Source organism: Lepidochelys kempii, chromosome 17 (assembly GCF_965140285.1).
Source record: "Lepidochelys kempii isolate rLepKem1 chromosome 17, rLepKem1.hap1, whole genome shotgun sequence".
Lineage (NCBI taxonomy): Eukaryota > Metazoa > Chordata > Testudines > Cheloniidae > Lepidochelys > Lepidochelys kempii.
Genome location: NC_136396.1, coordinates 8,464,708 through 8,490,414, shown reverse-complemented (window position 1 = coordinate 8,490,414; position 25,707 = coordinate 8,464,708). Strand labels below are relative to the sequence as shown.

The window sequence follows — 25,707 nt, the reverse complement described above, 5'->3', positions numbered from 1 at the left end:
CGGGGGGGGCAGGGAATTGACATTCCCCCGGCACAGAAGGGGGAAATGAAGGAGCCCAGAGGTTAAGCAACTTGCCCAAGGTCACGGAGTGGAGTCAGTCTCTTGATTAAAATTCAGGTGTGCCTGGCTCCCAGGACCCATTGGTAAGCAGCAGCTGTTGTCTCACCTCTGTACCTGAGAGCAAGGATTTGTGTGGCATGAGACAGCATTGTACTGTCGTTACTTAGGGAAAACACAATGAGCCAAATGCATCCCCAGAAGCAGGCCCCTGAAATTGACGAGGGTTCTCAGCCAGTCTTCAGAGATTCTGGACTGCACAGCCTTCTGCACTGCAAAGTGTGAGGGGTTCACCAAAGTGGTGAGGCGCCCTACAGAAAAGGGAATGGGGGAGGATCCCAATGTGGGAACAGTTGAGAACCACCGCCATAGAATTCCGCCAGAAGAGGACTGGGCATCATGTTGCCTCTCTTGATAGTGACTTTTACCTGCAGTGGCAGGAAACAGAAGCTAAAGGGACTAGAAAGGGCCAGAGAATTTAGAATAATGTGCACAATGTGCCTACTGACTAGGGCAAGAAGAGCATTTAACTTTGGCCTATCCTGAATGTGGAACATACCTTTTAAGAAGCAAAGGTGTAAATATTTATATTATGGTGGTGCCCCGCGGCCCAACGTTTAGAATGCCCGGTTGCTGCTCGAAGTTATGCTCCACCGTGTGCTGTGGTGCTAATGCTGAAGAGACTATGGAATCCACTACAGAAGCTTCTCTAGAAGGGTCAGGTAAATTCTAGGTTGTCGGTTACCATAGCAATAGGTAGGGACTAAGGCCCTGAATAGAATTGGTCTCAACAACATTCTGGGAATGAGCTTATGTTGGCATAGCACTTTTTGTCCTGAAGGCTCCCAACACACTTTGGGATTGTCCGTAAATTACATAAGATATTGGGGGGCGGGGGGAGGGTCCTTAATTTTGCATGTTTGTTTCAGTATTAATGAGGGGTGGGTAGGTCTTGAAAATCGCCAAAGAAGTGTTACCTAATTTATGGACATCCCCTTTACAAGCAACTAGCTTTACTGAGCACCATCATGGTGTGGATATAGAATAAAGAAGAGGACAGTTCCTCCCCCTCCCCCTAAGGGCTTAAGGTGAGATGCAGTCTATAATAGGGGATCACTTCAACCACAGATAAAAAGGTGCCATCTCTGGTGTGTAACTTGGCAGTGTCTTTGACAGCTCCCATCAACATCACATAACAGTTTAGGACAGGAAGTGATCTTTTCTAACAAATTACAGAAGAATCTCAAAGTAGAATATACACAACTTGTCCTCTTTACCAAAGGACAGAATGACATCCTTAATGACAAGTGGTTAAGACCTTAGTTTCACATCTAGATATAAAGCTCCTCAATGACCTGTGCTGGAACATTTGCTTAGCTCTGATTCAAGGGGCAGAGTGCCCCAGCTACGGAGTCATCAACACTACTTCCTGCAGCATCCAGTAGTTCCTTAAAGGTCTCCCATCCAACTGTGACACTTCTTTGCCCTTGCTTAGCCCATGCTTATAGCATAAGGGACAATGGTTGCAGGATATAATTGCAGAATTTTACTATGTTTTTAGTATGATTAACTTTATAAGATAATATCCTGGTCTATATTAAAAGAACTCAACTTGGAAGGGTACATTTCAAAAGTGTGTGTCTTATCGTTATAGCATCCTTGATCCTGTTGCATAGCATGGGACAGCCAAAGATTGTACATGACCCTGTGTATCGATCAAGGCTGGACATGTTGACTGGTAACTTTACAAATAAGTTGCAAAGATGGAGGCAGGAATGGTTTTGTGATAGATATTCTTGTTAAGACCCATTGTGCATTATAACGTATGTGGAAAGAATAAGTGACAGAAACAATGACATACCTCTTATTTCTATTTAGTGGCAAACTCCCATTGTCATGAATGGGAGCTGGATCTGGCCCTGAATAATTTGGATCTGGCTCTGCATCTGGGCAGGTGGCACTGAACCAGATACTGAGCTAACAAATTAGCTATCTATCAAGATTCTTATATGGTTCCCATCACCAAAGTGTCTGAGCACCTGTTTACAACAGAAAGCCTACTATTCTGTGTTTGTACAGTGCCCAGCACAGGGCCTGGTCCTTGGTTGACCCTTAGGCACTACTGTAATTAACCTGAAGATTAATAATAATAATAGTTCCATACCAGTGCTGAAGGGGACCTCAAGGGGGGCTCCCAAGAGCATCTTGTCAGAATTCCACCATCAAATGAAAGGCCGTTTTGGGGTGATTTCTCTGGATTAACCCCCCTTCTGGAAGTGGTTTTGATAGGGTCTTAAGCAGTGCATTGGTCTGGTGGGTGAAATTCATCCTTGTGCAGACAGACCAACACAGAATCTATGTACTGATTAGTCCTACTTTGGGAATGTAAGGATACAAATATCTTATATCATGGCCCTTTGCACGGAGGTCACTTTCACCCCAGTGCAATTTTTCACCTTTGTTTAGCAGCTAAGCAAACTGTAGCCTGGATAAAAATACATAATGCTCTGACTGTGAGTACTTGGGAATAGGCATCAATAACAGGATCATTAGTGAGAGTGTTTTCTATAACTTTTACAATTTTCAAGAACATGTTGCCATAAATATTTAACTTCATAAAGTTAAATGCAGGCCAGCTTGAGCACTATCTTTGACATTTTAATGCATTTGCAGTAAGCCATTGGCTGACCTCTTGTTTGCTGCCCTGGAACTGCCTGATGGAACTTTATGCTGGTAATATTATACTGTTGCTGTGTGCATCAGTGTCCCTGTTGCACTAGGATTAGCTGTTAATGACACTGAGCACTTACAATTATGGGAGTGAGAAATATAAAACTCTAAGGAATTCTGTGAGTGCATTTTAATCTAAACAGATCAAACTAATAGGACAATGGCTTGAAAAGGGAGCTCTCACATGGAATGTGTATGATTTTATTTAACAGCTGTCAAGGATTCAGGCATGACTCTAAAATGGCTGTAACTGGGGTATTATTTTCTCTCTGAAAAAAATCACATATTTCTTACAAAACAAGATGTCCTCTGAAGATTACACTGACCACATATTTCCCCCAAGATATTTTAATAAACTGGTTAAACATTTTTTACAATCTGAAATGGCTAATATTAGGGTTAAAAAAAGAGTTCTACATTGACAAAGAGATTAGTGATCTTAAGTGTCCAACTTAAGACCTTACAGGGGCCTGATTTTCAGAAAGTGCTAAGCAAACCCCCTTCACTCTCCCCTCTCTACAAATGCAGGTCCCTTAATAAACTCATCCCTTTACTAACTGTTCAATTTTTACTTCTACAGACAGGGAAGTGAGGGAAATGTTTATTTTCATAATTGTTACGTGCACGAAATACCATGGTGATGTAGGCCATCTAAGCACCTAGATAGACCTCAAAGACCTCCACAAATACTAATTAATTCTTACAGTATTTCCAGGCACTGGGTAGTAGGTCCATTTTTGAGGGTCAGAGTTTTCAGAAGGGTTCAGTACCCAAAACTGAGGTCAGATTTTTCAAGAGAGCTCAGCTGCCTTTAGACATCAAAATAAGTGGCCATATTTTCAACAGTTCTGCCTATTGGGTGCTGAGAATTTTTTAAAATCTGGCCATTTTTTAGGAACTGATATGGGAGCACTTCTTTTTAAAATCTAGTTCCAATTGCAGGTGCTGAGCACTTGAAAATGAGGCTTTGAGCTCTTCTGAATATCTGTCTCTCAGTGACTTGTCCCTAAAATCACAGAGCAAATCAGTAGCGAATTTGGAAACAGAACTCAGGAGTCCTGACTCCCAATCACCTGTTCTGTTATTATCATTAGCACCACTAATGTGCGCTGATGTGCATTTCATAAAGTCCTTTTCCCAGAGAACTGAGAGTTTAGTAGGTTCCAATCACTAGGACCCAGATCTGAAAGGTATTTAAATATCTAACTCCCATTGAAATCAATGGGCAACTCCCTCACTCTGCCTTGATTCTAATGGCTAAAGTTTTTATTTTTTTAGACTAAAACCCTGTTAACAAAAGTACAAATATGAATTTCTCTTCTTTGCCACACTTATAAAAATATTTATTGTAAAAGAAAATTCACTCTATTTAAAGAGCTCCTTTTTATATGTTCAGTATTGGCCAAACATTATTTGATTTGTACTGCAGAGGGAGAAAAATATCCTTTAATCCAGGAAGAGGAAACATTCTGAAAGCTAATTTTTTGTCAGACTGATCAAGTATAAAATATCTCTCATGTCTGTACCCTTATTTCCTCTGGTAGCACCAACATATTTTATGACTTCAGACCACGACACCCCAAGCAAATTAGCATTAAAATATTGATTCTCTTCATTGTTTCCTGGGCTGTTATTGCTCCAATTCATTAGTCATCATTTCAATAGTGCCTAGAAGCCCCAATTAGGATCAGACCCTCATTGTGCTAAACATAAAAGAAGACCCAGTCTCTCTTCTTATTTTCACACCAGAATGGTTACAATCCAAGGCCCCAGTGTTGCAAACACTTAAGCACCAAAGTATCTTTACCTACATGAATAATCTCTCTGAGTTTAATGGTACTACTCACATGAGTAAAGTTGTCTGTGTGTGTTTGCAGACTGAGGCCCTAATGTTTTACTAACACCGTGTTCCCCACCTTCTGTCTTTCAAGAACTTTAGGGAGACAAAGTGGGCAAGGGAATATCTTTGATTGGACCAATTTCTTTTGATGAAAGAAATAAGCTTTCGAGCATACACAGAGCTCTTCTTCAGATCGGTGTATGCCCAAAACAACTGGAACAATTTACCAGGGGTTCTGGTGGATTCTCCGTCACTGACAATTTTTAAATTAAGCTTGGATGTTTTTCTAAAAGATCTGGTCTAGGAATTGTTGTGGGGAAGTTCTATGGCCTTTGCTATATAGGTCAGACAAGATGATTACAATGGTCCCTTCTGGCCTTAGAATCTATGAAATCTTGTCTCTCACTAACAGAAGTTGATCCAATAATAGATTACCTCATCCACCTTGTCTCTCTGATATCCTGGGACTGACACTGCTACACAATGCAAGCACTTCAAAAGCATTCTGAGTCTCCTCTCACGTACAGCAGTGTGAACTGGGGGGATATCACTGCAGTCCCATGACGTTACATTGGCTAAATGGAGAGGGAAATCAGCCCCTTTAACCAGCCTTCATAGAACTTCATGTGAGTAAGGTAATAGTTCTGATCAAACAGTTTCAGTTATTTTTTTTGAATGAAATGTGGCTTTTTGATTTATATGCACTTTATAATATTCAAACATTTCAGATTTTTTGATAAAATGATCCAAAATGAAAAAAAATCATTTTGATTCAAACTCAGTGGAATTTAAACAAATAAAAATTAACATTTTGGATTGAGGTTTCCTTCCCCGTTTTTCCCAATAATTTCATTGAAAAAGCAAATTGTGAGAATATTAAAAATGCTACATCACTCAAAAATCAATTTATTAAATATATATATATATATATATATATTTATTGCAGAGCAGCATTCCCAATTTTAACCAGACCTAGAGACTAGTATTATTAATCCCATTTTACAGATAGGGAGACAGGTGCAGGCAGATGAAGTAACTTGCCCCAAGTGTCCAGAGCCAAGATTAGAACTGGAGTGTTCCAGGCACTGAAGTATTTAAGGATGTGTTCAGCTGTTCTTTAACGATCACACTCTCTTTGCAAACACACTAGTTGACGAAAATGCAGAAGTCAGTTCAAGTTTTCAGCAAACTGCCACCCTTCCTAGAATTGCTCCACGCCTGAAATGTTGTACTTCACCATCCATCATCATCTGGCCTTACAGTCTAAATGCTGCACTGACAACTGAAATGCAGAGAGAGAGAGCATATTTTTTGAGGAATAATGTCCCCTAAATTGCAAAGTCAAAATTTGCACACAAAGCAAATCACATTATTTTCCATTAGGGGGTTTTCATGCTTGTGAGACTGTTACTTATTCAAATTCTTTTACAGCTTTAGCAGTGTGAACTTGGGCAAGTCAACTTGCTTCTCTATGCCTCCATTTCCCCATCTGTAAAAAGGGGTATTACCAGCCCATGTCTGTGTGAGGCTACGGTGCTTAACTAACGAGAAAGGAGTTTTGAGATCGTGTGATGGAAGATGCTCTAGAAAAGCATGGTGTGCTTAAAGATAGATCATCACAGACAAAAATCCCAAGTATAGAAACTGCTGTTGCTAGCTGTTATTTTGCTGGGTTGCTGTCTTGTGCCAGTGGTGCCAATGGATTTTAAGCTCTTTGGCACAGACATAATATTCTTGAGCAATATTTTATCTATTACTGAGCACATATTAAACATATGGCATTATATACAGATAATGTATTTCTACAGTAAGGTAACAAACCACTGATGACAGGTTTCAGAGTAACAGCCGTGTTAGTCTGTATTCGCAAAAAGAAAAGGAGGACTTGTGGCACCTTAGAGACTAACCAATTTATTAGAGCATAAGCTTTCGTGAGCTACAGCTCACTTCATCGGATGCATATCGTGGGGGGGTGGAGGGTGAGAAAACCTGGATTTGTGCTGGAAATGGCCCACCTGATGATCACTTTAGATAAGCTATTACCAGCAGGACAGTGGGGTGGGAGGAGGTATTGTTTCATATTCTCTGTGTATATATAAAGCCTGCTGCAGTTTCCACGATATGCATCTGAGGAAGTGAGCTGTAGCTCACGAAAGCTTATGCTCTAATAAATTGGTTAGTCTCTAAGAAACCACTGATGAAGATTTTTTGTTATTAATAGCACTACACTGAGAGTATTGTTCCTGTTCTGTCTTAGCTATCCCTTGATTGAATACTGGTACAAGTAAATGAGTCAAAATTACACATTTTTAACAGAAATCAATGGGTAATGCTGTTCACTTTACTTATGTGACTCAAAATGAGCAGGATTTAACTCATTGATCTTTGCCCCACAATTACTTCAAGATGACTTTAGTATGTGTTTAGAGTATAAGATTGGTTTACTTATTTGCACCTATGCAGGATGATCCACACACTATTAAAAAAAAAATGCTGATTACTCATAGTAGCAGGTATTGTTCTACAGAAAGGCCAAATCCTAAATTATCTGCTTACCCAGAACTGCCACTGAAGTCTGTGGGAGTTCTGAATGCACAAGAAAAACAGGACCAGGTCCCAAGGCATACTGGTTTAGCCGATTCCCATGATAGCTCCTGCCATAAATATTTATTTTACTTTCACTTAACATAGCTTCTAAAATCACAGGTGAGCCTACTAACACATTAGCCCTTCTTGCATGCAGAGGATGATTTTTCAGGTCACTGCTTAGATCTGATTTCTGGGAGAAGCCATTCTGAGAATTCCATTGAAGACATTAGTTGCCAGAAGCCATTAGTTCACTGCTGAGTGCTTATGAAATCCCACCCTTTAACATGTTCCCTCTGCCACTATCATCCATGTATTATTCATTCTAAAAAATAAGACATCTGTCATAGCTGGTGATGATCTAGGGGGACAGACCCTGAAAGAACTCAGGTGACACCACTTTCAGGTTGCATTAATAGGCATAAACTGTCAAGGTGAACAAGAGGATGGCACCAAGGACCAAAATTTAGCAAGATTCAAAGAATGATTGGATGTTTATACAGAGAAGACTATCCACAGTTAGGACAGTATTTAATGCAAATAAAGTGAAATCTTGGCCCCATTGAAGTCAATAGGAGTTTTAACATTGACGCCAGTGGAGCCTGGATTTCACCGAAAGAGTTTGCAAGGGATAAAAAAAAAAAAAAAAAAAAAACACTCATGCTTCAGGCTTAGTTACTCTCTCACAATCAGGAGGCAGATTATCCCCTATCTGCCTCCTGCATGGCTCTTGCACCTTCCTCTGAGGCATCGGGAGTGCTGACTACTTTGGAAACAAGATATTGGCTTAGATAACCCAAGGACATTATTTAGAGTAACAATTCCTAACTAGTCTAAATATAAACTGAATAGAAATTTTAACTCAAGGGAACAGATCTAGATTGCTGCTGCAGATTAACAATTTCCACTGTGCCTTAGTCATTTAAAATAAAGTTAGACCAGCAGTGAAATGGCCCAAGTTGCCCCATAAGCCATCCATCGTCTTTGCCGCAGTACATCATGTATTTACAGTAGCTGACCTTGTTACCTTTCTATACTTTAACCAAATCAGTTCATCTAAAAGGTAGGATGCAATACATAAAGTGTAATTAACTTTAATTTATCAAAACTAGCTTGAAGTATTCTGTAAGATGGCCATACAAGTAAAATTAATGTTGGAATAGGGACAGCTGAGCAGCATACCTTAGGAGAAAAAGTTGTATTCAGTAAAAAAAAAAAATCAAATATTTACCCAATTAAAAATGAGACAGGTTGAAGATGATTTAATGCAGCCTTTTAGATGTAAATCAGATAACTTTGAGCAGAGCCAGTTAAAATAAAAAGGGAAAGACAATACCCTTTGCCTCTTCTGTTGTACTTTCTGCTAGGAGCAGTATGGTTAGTGGTTTCAGAATTATTCAAGAAACATCCATTCTCTAGCACAATAGGGAATTTCCTTTTATGTGTTTAATGAGTTTGTTCCTCTGTAAGAACTGAAATGCGACTGTCAGGGCACAGAAGCGGACTGAAAGATTCATTCTGAATATTACCTTAATTGACAACATACAATGAAGTCTCACAGTTGTTTATTATATAATTAATTCATAACCATTTCTAGTACACATTTCCATATTGTTTTTTAATGCTTTTATTTTTTAAGCTCAGGGACACCCAAACTTCACCCAACTGAGAGTCACAGTAGCAGCTTGCCAGGTGCTAGAAGGCTGTACCTAGTTTGTAAAAATGGTGCAAGTGGATATCACTTTCATATGTAATAGAGGTGTAGGGCTTGGAGACTACATATCCCAGCATGCAATGCTTGATCACGATTGGGCAGCTAAGGAGAGAGACAGATTTTGCTGGGCTGCATTTGATTACATGCCTCACTTTGGTCACATCAGTTTAACTCGGGTAGCTGTCTGCATGCAATGATCTACTGTGGAAAACAAAGATCTTTGTACTGTTGGAGTAAAAACAGTGGTAACAAAGTCATAGCTACATATTCTTCTCTACATTTTTGTTTATTGAGACAAACTAATTAAAAGGCACAAACATAGGGCATATGTTTACATGGACATTATAACAAACATATACATTAAAAGTGTAGGAATGTGTTTCCTTTCTGCTAAACAGAAAGTTCCTAAGCTTTTATATATACAAAAGTTGTACAATTTGATGTCCTAAAGTACAAAAGATCATTTATAAAATTATTTTACACTAAGTTCTATTTTTTGTTTTACTATGTAGTCCAAGCCCCTAGAATGATTTCGCATAATGAAACAGATACCTGTCACCTGACCTAGAAGTCTGGTATTTGCTGCTTATACTGACAAGGCAGGGTATCAACGGAAGCAGTCCATTTTGACTAGTTAATCCTGCTAGGATTCTGTAAGATGCATACACACTAATCTCCATTGTTTTCAACTTCATTAAGATAAAAACATCTCAACTCTTCTTTAAATTTGTGTTTGTTTTTTTTAAATGTAGAGTCTTGGTTTTAGGGTGTCTTTTTTAAACAAAGTTTTAAAAATGTGAATATGTGACATGATAGTCTAAAAAGTATATCTGTTTCCCTATATTTTGCTTTCTACTTTATGTACAGATAAACAGTCTAAGAAATAAAAAGCACATGTAGTTTTAACATGGGTAACCATCTGTGGAGTACTTCTGGGCTGGACAGCGCAGACTGTCATGCCACAACCACCACAAATTGATAGAAATGTGTTAACACAATAGAAGAATAAAGTAAAAATGATGTTTGAAAATATTTACAAAGTTGAACAGATTTGCACAACACTTGATTAAGAAATACGGGAGAAATTAAAGACGCTCTTGGCTTGTCCTGTAGGGGCATCCTACCTAGTTAGTGGTTAGAATAAAAACTGTATACAGTTTAATATAAGACAAAAACTTCTAGTGAACAACTAACACGTCTGTCCCCTGCTGCAACATCAACAGGTTCTGATGGGGAAAGAGGGCATATACATCACACCCCAGCGCTTCCAGAGTCTTCCAGCTTTAAGCAATATTTTATAAAAGATTCAAAACATTCCTTTTGCTCCTAGATAAGAGTCCCATGGGGTTTTGACTGTTAAAAGACCATGTTTACACGCATTTCAACTCCTCTTCTGCCAGCCATGGCTGTTTCTTACCAAACATTAACAGTTTAAAAAAAAAAAAAAAGTTGACTAGAATGCTACCTTTCCTTAGGGTAATATGTTGGGTAATATTTACATCTCCAAATATCAGGTCACAATCCCTATTATATGTTGAAGTTAGAATGATAAGTTATCATATGCTTTGCATATCAGAGCTGGTATCACCTTTCCCATAGGGAATGCTGCCTGAAATTACCATATTCCCAAAGGTAAAATGCATATTTTCTCCAAAATGCATTAAAAAAATAACATTGTAATGCATTTACTCATAAAAAAACATTAACACAGACAAAGTTACTACACTAGCTCTGAATCAGTGGATTTAGAACTGGCAAGTTAAAATTAGCCATCCACCCTGTCAAGCATATGGAGGGGTCTTTGCTAGTGTTTGGATTAAAATCATTTCCTAGTTTATAATTTCTGGGATAAAACAGTAATGCTGATTTTTAATGACTGGTTTTTAACTGTGGCAAGTAACCACCTGTCCTATTTCAACATCATCATCAGCTAACAGTAAAACTTGCTTTAAAGAAAGTGATAAATTACAAACTTGTTTGAACACAATGAGCCAAATCAACAGGGAAAGATGCTATTAGGGTTTTTAACCGGTGCACGTTAACCCAGTTATTTAGTTTGACTTTATTATTATATTATTATTAACATTATTATTATTATTATTATTATTAACTAAAAAAACCTGCTGGTAAGGATTCAGTTTTAATCCCCTTTAATACTGGTTAGAGATTCTTTACCAAGGAGGAGACGTGGGCAAGGCTTGAGGCAGGAAAGGCATGCTCTCTACTGGTCTCATTGCTATATTTAATGGACCTGCTAACGTCATTGGTGTTGGGAGATTCATAGGAGACGTTATAGTGACTGGATGCGCTATATTCACTGGAGCAGTTACTGGGGTAGGTAAATTGACCGGTGTCGTGAGCGTTAATGGAGAGGTCATGGATAATGGACTTGTTATAGTTACAGGATGCCCTAGGTTCATCGGACTGGATATATTAACTGCACTTGATACATTTACTGGACTTCTCATGCTCATTGCAGCTGCCACTGTGACTGGGTTTGTGATAGTCCCAGAAGCCACAGAGGACGTTATATTGAATGGAGTAGTAAGAGTCACAGGCGTAGTAGCAGCAGTGGAGGTTTGGCACAAGTTAGCAGCTTCTAAAAATGAGACATAAAAAGACAAAAAGTTTTAACACATAAAAAAACATGGACAAGATTTAAAAAAAACCAAACAAGAACAAGTTCTGGAATAATTTTCTTTAGAAAATATTAGTAAGTTAACTGTTAACATTCTACAGCCTACAATAAATATAACTTTCATGCAGCTCATTTGAATTCAAAATTCTTTCCTGAGAAGTCAAGCGAGGTTGTCTTATAAAGAGGGTTTTGATGTTCACAAAAACAGTATTGTACAATCAGAAAAATCCTCTCAAGAGGAACATTATAAGTAGAGAAGAGAGTGTACATACCGAATGGTACGTACTCTATAGCCTTCTCAAAGGTGAATTGACATTCTGTGAAGGTTTTAAAAAGTCATTATTAGGGACTGATAAGCAAAGCTAATTTCAATGTTTACCTGCTTATTTCAGTCTTAATTATTTCTGCTAAATTATTCCACTGATTGTGGTAAGTTTATCTTAGCAATTTTCAAGTATACCCAGTCAGTAGATCTTATAACCCCCATTATCTCCTCAGCTTTTACATTAACTACAATTCTACACCAATATTTTACTTTGTTTTGCAATAGAGACTATGGCTGAACAGGCAAGAACCAAGAGGACCCTGCACTGAGATGGAGGATCCTGGGTCTGTTCCCAGTTGGGTCTAGCAAGGGCTGGACACTTTGTGGAGAAGATACAGCCAGGCTCCAGGGAAGAGGCAGATGACTCCACTAGATATCAGCACCACCTGCTGGTTAGCCATAGAACAACGCTCCAAAAACAGAAGCGGGTTGTTGGACGCGGATAAAAGAAAGGGATGACTGCTAAAGAAACCGAAAAAATATATTCCGTGTCAATGTTATGGCATTTTAAAAAATGTGTCTTGTTTCACATTTGTAGAGCAGGACACCTAGGTCAGTCTATATCCATATTTCAAGAGGTAAACTAAAGAGTCCACCCTTGCCATGCAGACTATTCAAATGTATTAAGAGCGTGTTTTCTTTTACAGCAGCATTAGCCCCATTTGAGGGTCACTGACTGTTCAGGGTCAATAATCAGGTATTGAGACAAAAAAAAAAAAAAAAACGCGTCTGTGTGGGGGGATTTAACACAATTATAACAACAAATATCTGAAATTAAATAAACTGCTGAATTTAAAAATTCCCCTGTGGTATTGCAAAACCGAACACAACATGTGGTGCTAATGCATGAGAACCAGCATGAAAAGGACCGTGAACAAGAATGGAACTGACTGGTCTAGTTTCATCTTCCAAACAGAGTGATTTCTTTAGCTATAACACCCTCCCATCCTCTCCCCAGATATCAGGGGTACTCTTCGGGCACCACAGGTTTCACTGAACAGTTTCAGTTTGACTCTTATTGAAAGACTTGGCACAATACTTTCCCCGCCCCCACCCTAGTGGGCCTCGCCCCCACCCACCCTCCCTTCCCTCTTTTTAATATAGTTGTTTTTGTTAAAAGCACTTTGACCGATACATATGGTAAGAAAGAAGGAAGCAGAAACAAGACATAGAAGAGAATGAGCAGAACAAGCCTCACTTTGGTTTTCCTAGGTCTTCCATCCCCATAGCATTGGGGTACTAACCAGATAAACCCTAATACTTTTCAGTTATCGCGGTTTATAAGAAAAAAGGTTAGGCTGTTTCTAACATTGAATAAGAAAAATCTTTGTGGCAGCAGGAATCAGAAATGGAGCGAGCTACCTTGTACAGAAAAAGGGGACTAGAATAACTAATAGACTATGGAGGAATTGTGAGGAGCTTGACGGGAAAGATGGGTGGAGAATATTTATGGTTCAAAATTAAGAGTTAATTAAAAGGAATAAATGGACAGCAGGAATACATTTAATCAGAGGGAGCCACATGACAGAAATTAGAAACCAAAGGGTTGTGAAAAGAATAAACTAGAGGTAACTGGAGATTTCAAACTATACTCCAAATGAGACGCTAAACTGAAGCAATCTATTCCTTACGCAACAGGCATAGTGAACAACGAAAGGGCACTATTCAACTTTGAATACAATAGGATAGGTAGAGGTGAGCAGTATCTTGGCAATAGTGACTAATCTAGTTAATTTTGCAACTAGAAGAATGACACCAAGCAATGGAAGAAAAAGTATGAATTTCACCAGACTGTGGACAAATACAGTTATGCGATGGGTACAAGTGAATGAAATAAAATGGGAAAGAACAGGGATATGTAAACGGTTTAAACGGAAACTGATGTCTACACAAAAATCGTATGTGTGAGATCTAACAACTGTTGATGTTTTAAAGAAGGTCCAGAAATCACACACAAATCAAAGGCCAAACTCTGCCTTTGAGCACAGGCACAGCTCCCATTAACCACAAAAGGAGGTTTACGTGCACATTCAAGGGCAGAATCTGATTGAAGATAAATAGTAAATAAGTTCATTTGAGAAGTGAATGTTACGTAAGGTTATCACGGGTTTTTTTTAGCCTCCTTTTTATGAGCAAGAATTAATTTTCATGTGTCAATTTTTGCTATTTCACATTCTCTCTAACACTTTCTTTTTGTAAAATAGACTAGAATTTAAAAAACCAAGTAAATCAAGATAATAGATTATGTTATTTTGTTTTACCTTTCTTCCTTGCTTTGACCGCCTCTTCCCATAACCTCAGTGTCTCTACCTGCTTTCCAGGCCAGTTTGTTACGTGCTGTTGTTGTTGTTGTTGCTGCTGCTGCTGCTTCTGGTTGCTGGTCTCCTCACTCATGCATGCTACGCCAGTCAAGTAAAAACACACACAAATTCACCTTGGAAATGTATGCTCCTTTCTACTGAAAGGATGAAGGCTTTTGTTTAAGTTAAAAACATGTTCAGAATCTTGAAAAGAGAAAGATAGGAGTGTTTAAAAACATTTAATTAGTGCTGTATTTCAGTAGAATTACCTCTCTAAGATCTAGAGAAGTGCAAGCTATGAGCTGCCTGATTTCTCTTTCACAGTGAGTGACATCTCAAGGATGATAAACAAAGAGAATGAAATACAGGACTTTAAAATGGAATGGCTTCTCTGGTACTCATACAGATCAGATTTCCCCAGAACTCAAGGAGGCAGCTGAGTCAAGTTATGTTAGAACACAGCAATAATTACTTAAAAAGACACCTCTCACCCCTTCTTGAAATCAAAATTAAAAACATTTTTAGTTCACCCTCACATCAGAAAATAGCTATTTACTCTCTGGCCACATAGCTGCTCCTGCCACTTTCATCTCTGCCTTTTGTGAGTCCCATAATACCTCCTGCGAGCTGTTTAGGGTCACTGAACTGATAACGAAAGGCAGAATAGTTGGTACTGTGGGAACAAGGACTCCAACAACCCCTACTTCAAAAATAATTCACATTTTAATTTTATTTTCCACATCCAAGTCAGTATATATTTGTCAAGCTTACTAGATATTCTAACTGACCTCAAACTTCTGGGAATAAAAGAACACATTAAATATGAACTAAAAGGCAAAACACTGTTTGAAGGTTTTAAGGATGGAATTTTCAAAAGAACCTAGAGGGAGGGTTAGACACTCAACTCCTTTAGGCTGGGATTTTCAAAGGAGTCTACATCACCAACATGACGTGTAGATTTAAGTTTCAAATACTTTTGAGAGAGAAAGCCAGTCTCTCCTTCGTTTACTTGCCACTCCGAAGTTCAGGATTCAGCATTTCTGCCGAGGATATTCAGATTTTAACGCCAGAATTACAATCGCCTAGTCTGACCTCCTGTACAGCACAGGCCAACCACCACCAATGCCCAAAACGCATCAGGCAATGCAGGAAAATGCCTTGCTTTAAGTGCTTATTTTGTCCAATGCTTCAAGGAAAAAACACCGACAGCCTTGATCCAAAGCTCATGGAAATCAGTGGGAGTCTTTGGCTTCACTGAGCTTTAGATCAAGCTCAAAATCCTGAACGTAAGACTTGCCAAGTTTTCAAATATTTTGCTATAAAAGGCAAATGTGTCATTTTAAAATCTACACACATTCTGTTACTAATTTAAAATCCTGGACACTATTCTCCCTCCCCCCCCCCCCTTTTTTTTTTTTTTATTTTGCAGTTAAGGAAGTAGGTCAGGATGTATCCAATTGTACTCATAAGTTGAAAGACAAAGATATTAGGATCTTCATACTTAAAAGTGAAGAACTATTCTCTCTCACTTCAGGGCATTTCTCTAAGAGATAAGACAATACTCCTAGTTCCAGATCAGTTCCACATACCCCGATTTGTTGATCTGGAGCTTTTCATGAAGAATCCATTTTCAGAGATCTATTTTCTGATAGGTGCAAACATCTAAACTGAGTCACAGGTGTATTTTACATTTTAAGAAAGTCAAAGGCAACTTATGTTGCAAAATGTTTAGAACACACATTTACTGAAGTGTTTTTAAAATGTTCACCTACTTTTACTGATGCCTTGTTTACAGGTATTACAGTTGATACTTTGGCTCTGCCCATGTGTCTTTAAGTGGCTGGTGATATACGCTGCACTCAGAAGTTTACCACAGATATTACACGATACCTTTCCTTCATGGCGCACCATGTGTGTCCGCAGTCTGTCTTTGGTGGCAAAGGCAGCAGTGCACGTCTACATGAAGGACAACAGCATTTTTTAAGTGTAGACCATCTTATTCCACTGGGGACCATGTGGCCCATTTAAAAGTATATTTTATTTTCTAGGTGCTACTGTACCTTAGGCATGTTGACAAACCTTTTGATTTTACATGGATTTACAGTGAAGCCTATTTCAAGCTACCACTTAAGAGACAGAACATAATCTAATTGCTTAATGGAAATGGTCTTCTGATAAGTGTGGAACAGAAGAATACTCTATACTACTGGGCCTACTTTGGAGCAATTTCTTAAAATAGAAGGTTGTCTTGCATACCTAAGTGATAGATGGTTTACAAATACCTACAGTAGACAAGGATGGTCTCTTATACAGGCTTCACTGTATAGTTCTGGTTATGATTATTTTTTACTACAGTTAGTTTAGTTCCAATCCAAAATCAGGAAAGGGAAGACAAAGCATTTCTTTAGAGCTATTCTTTTAATTCAAAGCATTTACTTATAATATGATGAGTCATTAGAGACAGGTTGGAACGTGCATGGATGATTCCAAGCGAAACCATAGAATAATTGATTGTTCAACACTAGTCAAATTCTGCCTCATTTTTAATCTTCAACTTACTTTCACCATGACAATTTACTTTCGATTTCAAGCAAAATACTCTATTTTCATAACTGCCTTTACCTATAAAAATTGCTAAACAAATCCTACACATTGCTTCAGCAATCAATGTCAATTTGAGGATTTAGCCACACTGTTTTTAAAGGCAAACTTGACTTGAACTATAGGGTTTTGGGAATATTCTCCAAGGAGCAAATAAGCCTCTAATCTTACAAAATGGTAGGCACATCATCCTCTTAAGCTGCTTCTACACTGGGATCATAACTACAACACTAAGTAACTACAAGCAGTGTGGACAGAGCCATATTCCAACCTTGCATTCAAGGGAACCATGTAAATCAACACAGTCCCTGGTGGAATACTCAGTTGACATTGACTAACTGTACAATTAAACTTATGCTGTTGATAAATCATGTTAACCCTTACTTGGCATTTGAAGGGTCTCTCTGTCGAGTGAACGTGTTTGACATGACAGCTTAAGTGATCAGGCCTGTGAAAGAACAGAGGTACAGAACGTGTACCGTTACAAATAGACGGCAATGATTCTTAGGCTAGCAGCACTGAACATTGCATTGATTGCCATTTTCAGCCCACCTCCCTTCAAAGAAAAAAAAAAGAAAAGAAAAAAAGACTCCCCTTACCTATAAAGCAACCCGCTGCTAGGATAATGCAAAATGGTTACACTAGGACCCAGCCAGCAAAGTTTAAAACTCAGCCATGTGTCTATTATACACCAGGAAGTGCTACAGTTAGTGAATTTTTACTACTTGTAAAAAGGAGTTGCATTAACAGTCCTAGAGATTGACGTTCGCTCTATTCACAGAACAGATACAGCACAGCCAGCAGCAATGCAAGCTCCCCCACACTGCTCTGCCAATGAACCTCAATCTTGACCTCAAAGGAGTTACGTTAAAGGCAAGACGACAGATCAGTCTCCATGCCCCAATCTTTGACCCCTACAAAGATTGCTAACAAGGAGTCCAGCTAGCACCAACGGCGATGTGGACACCTTTCCATGTGACCTGGATTGAGGCCATCAGGTCATTTCAGAACATTGAATAACCATAAAACAGTGACAGCTTTTAGTCATGATCAAACCATCTTAGATTGAGACCCACACCCTAAGTAAACAAGGCTCTTTATCCCCTCACCAATCTTCTAAGATGTCTGGTTCTCCTAGCCCCTTGCTATGATAGTTTAACCCTTCTTGATTACGAAAAGCCAATACTTGAGCTCGCCTGGGATTTTCTACATGGTACCTCGAGAAGCCTTTTCCACAAACACCACAGGTGTATGGTTTGGTGATGCCACCTTCATGAGACCTCACATGATAGGTCATGCGGTCCTTCCTCTTGAAGCGCTGATTACAAATTGGACATTCAAAAGGTTTTTCATCTGAGTGGGACAGCTTATGCCGGTTGAGGTGGTACACATCCCGGAAGGCTTTTCCGCACATCTCACAAGCATGGTTCTTCTTAACAGGCTTGCTGGGCTTCTTCACCGTCTGAGTCACAGCCATGGCTGTTGCACCAGCACTACTGCTGGGGTTGGTGGCAGAGGAAGACGTCGTGACCGTTGACAGGATGCCCGCGATAGTTGAAACCAATGAAGTTCGGCTGTTGTCGCCAGCAATAGTTGAGATTAGGGGCACCATTGTGGTGGGAGTTTTCTTTGGCCGTGACACTAACTTTATCCCTGTGTGGCAGGACTCATGGCGCCTCAAATGGTAGCTGTCCCTGAAAGCTTTGCTGCAGTAGGTGCATACAAAGGAGGTTTTAGGTTTTTCCTTTTTAATTCCAACAATAGCATCCTTTAATGTTTCTGGTGCAGGCTGAGGTTTCTGGGTTATTGGTAAGGGTAGAATCGGCTTCTGATCAGGTGGCTCAACAGCGGAGCTCAGGAGGGGCAGCAAACTGTTCTGTGCTGCCTGCTGTTGGTGATGTGAGGCTTCATGTGCCTAAAATCAAACATTCACACTTCAGAATTTCTGTTGGTGGGCGCTCACTTTGACATGCTGAAAACATTTACAGGCAAAGGAAAGCAAATCTTAGACCAAAGAGTCACTGAACTAACAAGTGCAAGAAATTATATAAAATCTCACTACAATGATTTCCTGATTGGATAAACCACTTACATTTAAATCCATGTGTTGTGCACAGATTCTGCAGTACATAGGTGTAGGAAAATGCAATCACATAAAACAATTGTTACATATCCTGAGGGCAACATTTCTTATGGCAAATGACCAGGTATTCGTCAGGCCTTTTAACATATTGCTTGATTTATGTAGGGAGTGTCGTTGAGATAGAAAAGTGATCATATGGAGAATACACCAGATCTGTGACGGCAGATTATGGATATGCCGAAGGGGTTGACCAATGTGCCAGACAAGTGTTACCAGCCTGGTGGATGGTTACATTTAAAAATCCTGTACAAATTAAACCGTGGCCACAGTGAACTAGGAAGAAACGAGGCATCTTACTTGAATCTCTCTCTTTGCACTACTTTGTCAGTGCTGGAACCACATTTAAATAACTTGTTTCAAGAACTGTTTAACTCTAGATTTAGAGTTATATATTTAAATAGTCTCCCATGGCATTAACACAATGACTAAGATGCTCTAAGGTGCTCTTTGCTTATGGAAACTGATGAGAATAAAGACATGTTTCTTTTCTCTTTATCACCAACTCTTTCACAAAAGGGAGAGGGGGCTAGTCAATAAGCACTAGTAGCAATCTTGTGATTTCTGGAGCACAGACTTACAACAGATATAAAAGTTATTCTTTAAAAAAATAATGTAACTGACAAATGCTGACAAACCTGGACTGCTGCATCTGTGAGAGCAGTACTAGAAAAATCTTTGCTATCACACCACAATGAACAGCCCTCTACTTACCGGTACCCTCTCCTACCTGAGGCTGGTAGCAGAGATGGTGTGGGGTGTCTATATTGAACAACTGCTGTAACTAAATTGATTTAAAACTGATCTAGTTAAACTGGTGCAAAGCCCTACTAAAGACACTCAAACTGGTTTAAACCATGCTTAATATTATTTAGCTTAAAATAACATTAAGCCGAATAATTATAAACATGATTTAAACCAGTTTGAGGGTATCTATAGTAGGGCTTTGCACCAGTATAAACTAGATCAGTTATAAAATCAATTTAGTTACAGCAGTGCAACAGAACAGGCCTGTGGCATGAAACTGATCTTACTGAAACTTTTATTTCTATTAATGCCACATCTTTCCAAGATTACTCCTCTGTGCTTTCCTTTATTAAGTGATATGTACCTCATTTTACATGGTCTTCCCACATTTGAGACTTTGCAGGTTGAGTAAAACTAGGTAATGATTTGGAGCCTACAGGACTGTCAGCTTTAATTTTTAATCAGGATCTGTACCATTATTAAGCATATTCAAATTCAGATCCTTTCAGCTTTAGCCAATAGCCAATTGCTTAAAGCCCTTTGAAGACTTTACTATTTACAGACGCAATCTGTGACTTTCTATTTTGGTGGCATCCAAGCCTTCCTTCTTTTGCCTCTACAGCACATCAATAACCAGAAGCAATGACTACAATATTAAGTACATCTAAGTAGGGGTTTTAAGACTTCCATGCAACACTCCATTCATTCATTCAGGGTGCTCATGTACTCACTTTGTCTTCCCATATTCACCAATCCTGAAGCTTCAGATAATAATGATGTTCTTTGAAAATGGGTTGAAAGTGCGCACAAGTCTTAGCCCACGTGGATGAGAATGCCCACTCTGCAACACTCCCATACTATTTGGTGGGAGACTAGTTCACAGTTTAGGTCAAGCTGTTCTGTGTGAAAGTCCATGGCATTACTTGCTTTGATTACTACAAGCAGTTAGGGTGACTGGTCCACCTCTCTGTACTTTTTAGGTCTATTCAGAAACTTTGGATGCAACAAATATGTTGAGTGTTACCAGGCTAAGTGTGGACATACCAAGGTGCCTCAGTTAACAAACCCTAAACACGCATTCTTGAAGATGGAAAAAAGGGCATTCTTGGCCTGAGTTTGCTAACTCAAAGCACTGGTTCTCAACCAGGGGCACCCATACCCCTGGGGGTACACAGAAGTCTTCCAGGGATACATCAACACATCCAGATATTTGCCTAGTTTTACAACAGGCTACATAAAAAGCACTAGTGAAGTCAGTTCGGACTCAAATTTCATAAAGACAATGTCTTGTTTATGCTGCTCTATATGCTATACACTGAACTGCAAGTACAATATTTATATTCCAATTTATTTATTTTATAATTAATGGTAAAAATGAGAAAGTCAGCAATTTTTCAGTAATAGTGTGCTGTGACACTTCTGTATTGTTATGTCTGATTTTGTAAGCAAGTAGTTTTTAACGGAGGTGAAACTTGGGGGTATGCAAAACAAATCAGATTCCTGAAAGGGGAACAGTAGTCTGGAAAGGTTGACAGTCACTGACTTAGAGCACAGCATGAGGCTCATTTCTCCCATCAAGCTTTTGCATGACCTAAGTGATATTTTGTATTGTTTTACTTTCTCCTGTTTTATAAACTGACGCTTGCTGATGTGTCATACATACAGATGCCAAAATGGGTACAATATAAAACACGAGTTCAAGAACATTTCATGCACTTAATTAGAGCTTTCTGTTCAGAGCATTTTCCAGTCAGGCAATAGTAAATGTGTTTTCACACAGAGTACAAGTGGTTAATATCCTAAGATAGCTCAAGATATACAATTTCAAAGGGAGAGCTAGCAGATCGGATAATAGGGAGTCCAAATCCTTTGGACAAGGTTCAAACTTATGCAGTTTAAGGACATTTTTAAGCCTTAAAGAACCATTAGCACTGCAAGGTAAAACAATTATTTCTGTTGTACCAATATAAACATCTGACACGAAACAATGTATTCATAAGGCTGTCTGCTATGAAACCATCTCTTATATAAGGCTGCTTACCTTGGCTCTCAGATACTCCACCGTTATTACCAATATTGCCTTTTTAACAAAACCTGTCTGCAACAAGCAGCATTACTCAGTTTCCAAGGATCCTCTATATTAGAGCTTTCTAAAGAGGGATCAGGCTGTATTTTTCCCTTGCTGTTAAAGGAGGGAATGCACAGAATGAAACAGCACCTGCTGCCTGCCTTTTGCAAATCATTTTTAATCACTTGTAGGGCACCGTTTTACTTGACTTAGCATTCATGTCAAGTCAACATTTGTGATGTTTTGATTGCCTAGAAAAAGTCTTCCATGCAAAATACAGTATTTCTCTCACTAAGCAAACTTTCATTCCAGGAGGATAGCAAACAAAATAAAAACTGTATTTCATGACCCAGAGTGGTAGGATGTGGCATTGTGAACTTCCAGTGCCAGAGGCTAAGAGATTTTTGCACTGGAGCCTTCATGTCAGAACAGTAAATTAGCATCAGTGAGTCATATCTTGAATGCCCTGTTTGATGGATGATTTCTCCTAACGTTAACAGATACAACTTTCACTTTCCAGGCAGGTACAAAGTGGTTTTCAAAATATTCATGTGCTAGAACACTAATAAAAAAAAACAGAAGTTGCTTATTCAGTATAATCTATATTTGAAAAGGTAAAATTAATCAAGGTAACACCTAAACATGATTAATCTCTTTATTAGGAAAGGAGGATAAAAATTCACTGTACACATTTAATTGCCATTAAAACTAAAATTAAGACATTTAATCATTTCCCCAAAGTCAACTGGCTGAGAATTACAGTTATCCACACAGGGTTTTAAATATACCCTTTAATTATTTTAAAAAATTCTTCTACAGATGTCACAATTGAAAACCATGTGAAGTAAACATTGCATCTCTATACTATCAGCACAGTATTTTATATTTAACAGTTACCAACAAAAATAAAGGTGAGGCTTTGTGAAATGGATTTTAAATTATGAGCCTGCTAATGATTTGTTCTTGTTACTGCCTCATCCTACCCCGTCCCACCAAAACAAGAAGATACTACTTATAACTTCCCCAATCACTACTATGTTTAGGTACATTAGGATAAACAGTATTGTAAAGCATTTGTTTTATCAAAATGACTCGAAAGCTACTGAATAGTCATTACAAGGTTTTAAAGCTTTATTATCTGGAAGGATGGAAGAGGAGGGAATTTCCATGTCACATCTTTACAAAGATGCTTACTAGTTATGCACCATTAATTATATTTTTGAGAAGGTAAACTGCTGAATCCTTAATCAAGTGAAGAAATACCTACTCTAAAACCAAACTAAAAAGTTTGACATCAGTATTTGAAAGTACAATGCGCTTAAAAACAAAACAAAAACCTCACAATGAAGCAACTGAATTACCGATGCTTAATATCTGTGAAAAGACAGAGCCGTAAAATATCTGTAAGACCCCACTCTGAGAATAGTTGTTGTTGAAAATATATTTAAAGGGGGAGCACTGTATATTGAAGGGAGACAGAAAAACTGCTAACTCAAGAAAGGGAGGTGGCCCTAGAATGAGGAATCTTTACTAAGAAGTTTATGTTCAAATCACTGCCCACTAGAGTGAGAAAAATTATAAATCCTTATCCAAACTGTGTGTGTCATCACTCGCACTTATAAGGAACTTATAGTTTCATACCTGTTGTACAAATGAATACAAAAAGATTTAACATGAAATAAAAGTTTGTATATACAGTTTGAATTTGCACTAGCTCAGACTGTTAGATTTGTTTTCTAAGAGAACATTCTTCTAAGCGTGTTTTCAAAAGCAGAGCACCCAAGTGAGTGACTCATCTCCTAGTACTTGCAAGACTATTATTTTTCCTTTAAAAAGAAACACTGCATTCTCTTTACAGATTTATTCATTCCATTCAGGTTTTCAATCAAATGTCATGTTTTTGTTGTTTTCAAAAAGCCAGCCAGGACAAGGAGTAAGTAAGGGGTCCATGCTTGTAATTTTCAAGGTAAAATAATCCTCTTTGCACAAGGTGATGTGTGGGGCTTTTTTTTTTCGGGGGGGGGGGTGCAATTACATATTTCACATTTTCAAGCTACAAAGTGGCAGAAGGTTTTAGAGAACAAGCCAGTGAGCAAAGGATCCAGATTATAGTTCACAAACACGAGGGCAAGAGAGTTTTTCAGTATTTTACAGTTTCCTTTTTGAGTATTAAACAAACTTTGTATTGTATTTTTGAGCATTAGGGCCGTCTTGAATACAGACAAAAACAGTGACTCAGTTTGCAAGTGGAGGGATTATTCTCGCCTTCTGTGGTTTTTCTTGCTATTCTTTTTAGTACTCAGTTCTTAGGGAAAAAAATCCATCTCTCGCTCCCTATTTTAAATTAAATCCTATTTTAAATTAGGACAACATCCCTCGTCAGTCACCGAGGCCGGCTGTTTCAAGAGGAATTAATTTATTCTCTCACACGCACAGTGTTTGCTGCATCTAGGTGGGGTTTTTTTCTGGGGCGGGAACCCCACAAATGATTGTTATTATTTGTAATAAAAAGAGTTTAAAAAAAAAAAAAAAAAGAACCGGCAAACCATTTTTACAAATAAATAAATAAATAAATAAATAAAAATTGGGAGGGCAATCATTTTTTGACCAGAAAAAAAAAAAGCAGCCCCCTCCCCTTCATATGAATCCCCAGCGTCTGCAAGGAGCGCAGGCAGGCGGCTTAGCCCGGCGCGCTATAGCCGGCTCAGCCCAGCGCTATAACGCGGGATCCCCTCTCCCCCCCGCGGCTCCCCCCTCCCGCGCCGGCCTGGGTGGGGGGAGGGGGAGAAGGAGGCCGGGCGGCCGCGCTGACTGACAGCCCGCGGGCCTAGCTGGAAACCGCGCGCTGCGCGGCGGCCGCTGCCCGGGGACGGAGTGGCCCCGGCCGGTGAGGGAAGGGCGGGGGGAGGGGGGAGGTCCGGCCTCCCCGCGGCCTCACCTGAAAGAGGAACGCGGTCCAGTTGGCCTCCATGGCGGGGACTCCCGGGGCCTTCGCGGCCTGGTCTGCGGCGGCGGCTCCGGCTCGATCCCCCCTCCCTCCCCCGGGCCCCTGCTACATGGAGCCGACAACAAAGCGGCGGCGGCGGCAGCTCAACATGGCAGCGCCGAGCGGCCGCTTCCGCTAACCTCCGGGCCGCACCACTGCGGGCGCGGGGGGGGGGTTCGCGCGGGGAGCGCCGCCAGCCCCGGCCCTGCAGAGAGGCGCGGGCGCCCCGCACCTCGCGGGGGTGCGTCCACCCGGCGCGGCACGCGGGCGTCTGGGAGGAGGGCGTGGGGGGGACGCCGCTTCCCGCGGCCGAATAGCGGCCCGAGCCTGGCCCGTCCCCCCCGTGGCCTACCAATGGGACCGTCCCAGGCTGGGGAAGCTGAGCTCGGGAGAGAAGATGGAGGAGAGAGAGGAGAGTGTCCAGGGCTGGTCACCTCCTGCCCACACCCCCCCCCCTCCAGTATATGGGGAGGGGGACTGGGGAGGGGGAAGGAGCATCCCCCCTCTCCCCCCCTCAAAAAAACCAACCCTGCCCCCTGCTATCAGAAATAGATCGGAGGGAAACAATAAAAATATCCATAATTAATTAGGAAAATGTAAAAGTTTTTTTTTGGAGGGGGGGGGGAGAGAACCTCCTCCTCCATGCAGCACCTGCACCAGCAGGTGGAGATTCTGCAGCACGCGCTTCCTATGCATGATGTCAGCATCTTAAAAAAAAATGTTTTAACTCTTAAGTAAGACCCCTCTGAAATAAAGAAGCAGCGGGGAGGAGGATGGGGGCACATATACAACCGTAGGCAAAGCGGCTGCCAATTTTATCCCAAATGATGGCACCCAGGACAGCTCACGGAAATTGTGCAAGGTGTACCTGTTTCCATGGGAAACCTGCATATAATAATAAATATGTCAAAGGGGGACGACACCAAAAGTTATGGGTGTTTTCCCCCCAACAACATCCAAACTGGCCTGTTGATG

General features: G+C 39.9%; 1 protein-coding gene across 5 annotated transcripts; it reads right to left on the bottom strand.

Moving 5' to 3' along the window:
• Positions 1-8,375: 8,375 nt before the first annotated feature.
• On the bottom strand, positions 8,376-24,894 carry VEZF1 (vascular endothelial zinc finger 1). 5 transcript variants are annotated; one of them, XM_073316141.2, is made up of 7 exons: positions 24,685-24,894; positions 17,901-18,706; positions 17,176-17,239; positions 15,963-16,146; positions 14,152-14,289; positions 11,838-11,882; positions 8,376-11,526 (listed from the first exon to the last, which is right to left on the bottom strand). In XM_073316141.2, the coding sequence occupies exons 1-7, from the start codon at positions 24,715-24,717 to the stop codon at positions 11,099-11,101; spliced, it is 1,698 nt and encodes a 565-aa protein (XP_073172242.1). In that variant the 5' UTR covers positions 24,718-24,894; the 3' UTR covers positions 8,376-11,098. The 5 variants fall into 5 exon arrangements, with proteins under 5 accessions (XP_073172242.1, XP_073172245.1, XP_073172246.1 ...); XM_073316144.2 differs by having other exon boundaries at positions 8,377-11,526; positions 17,988-18,706; positions 24,685-24,893; XM_073316145.2 differs by having other exon boundaries at positions 8,378-11,526; positions 18,009-18,706; positions 24,685-24,892.
• Between the last annotated feature and the right edge of the window lie 813 nt (positions 24,895-25,707).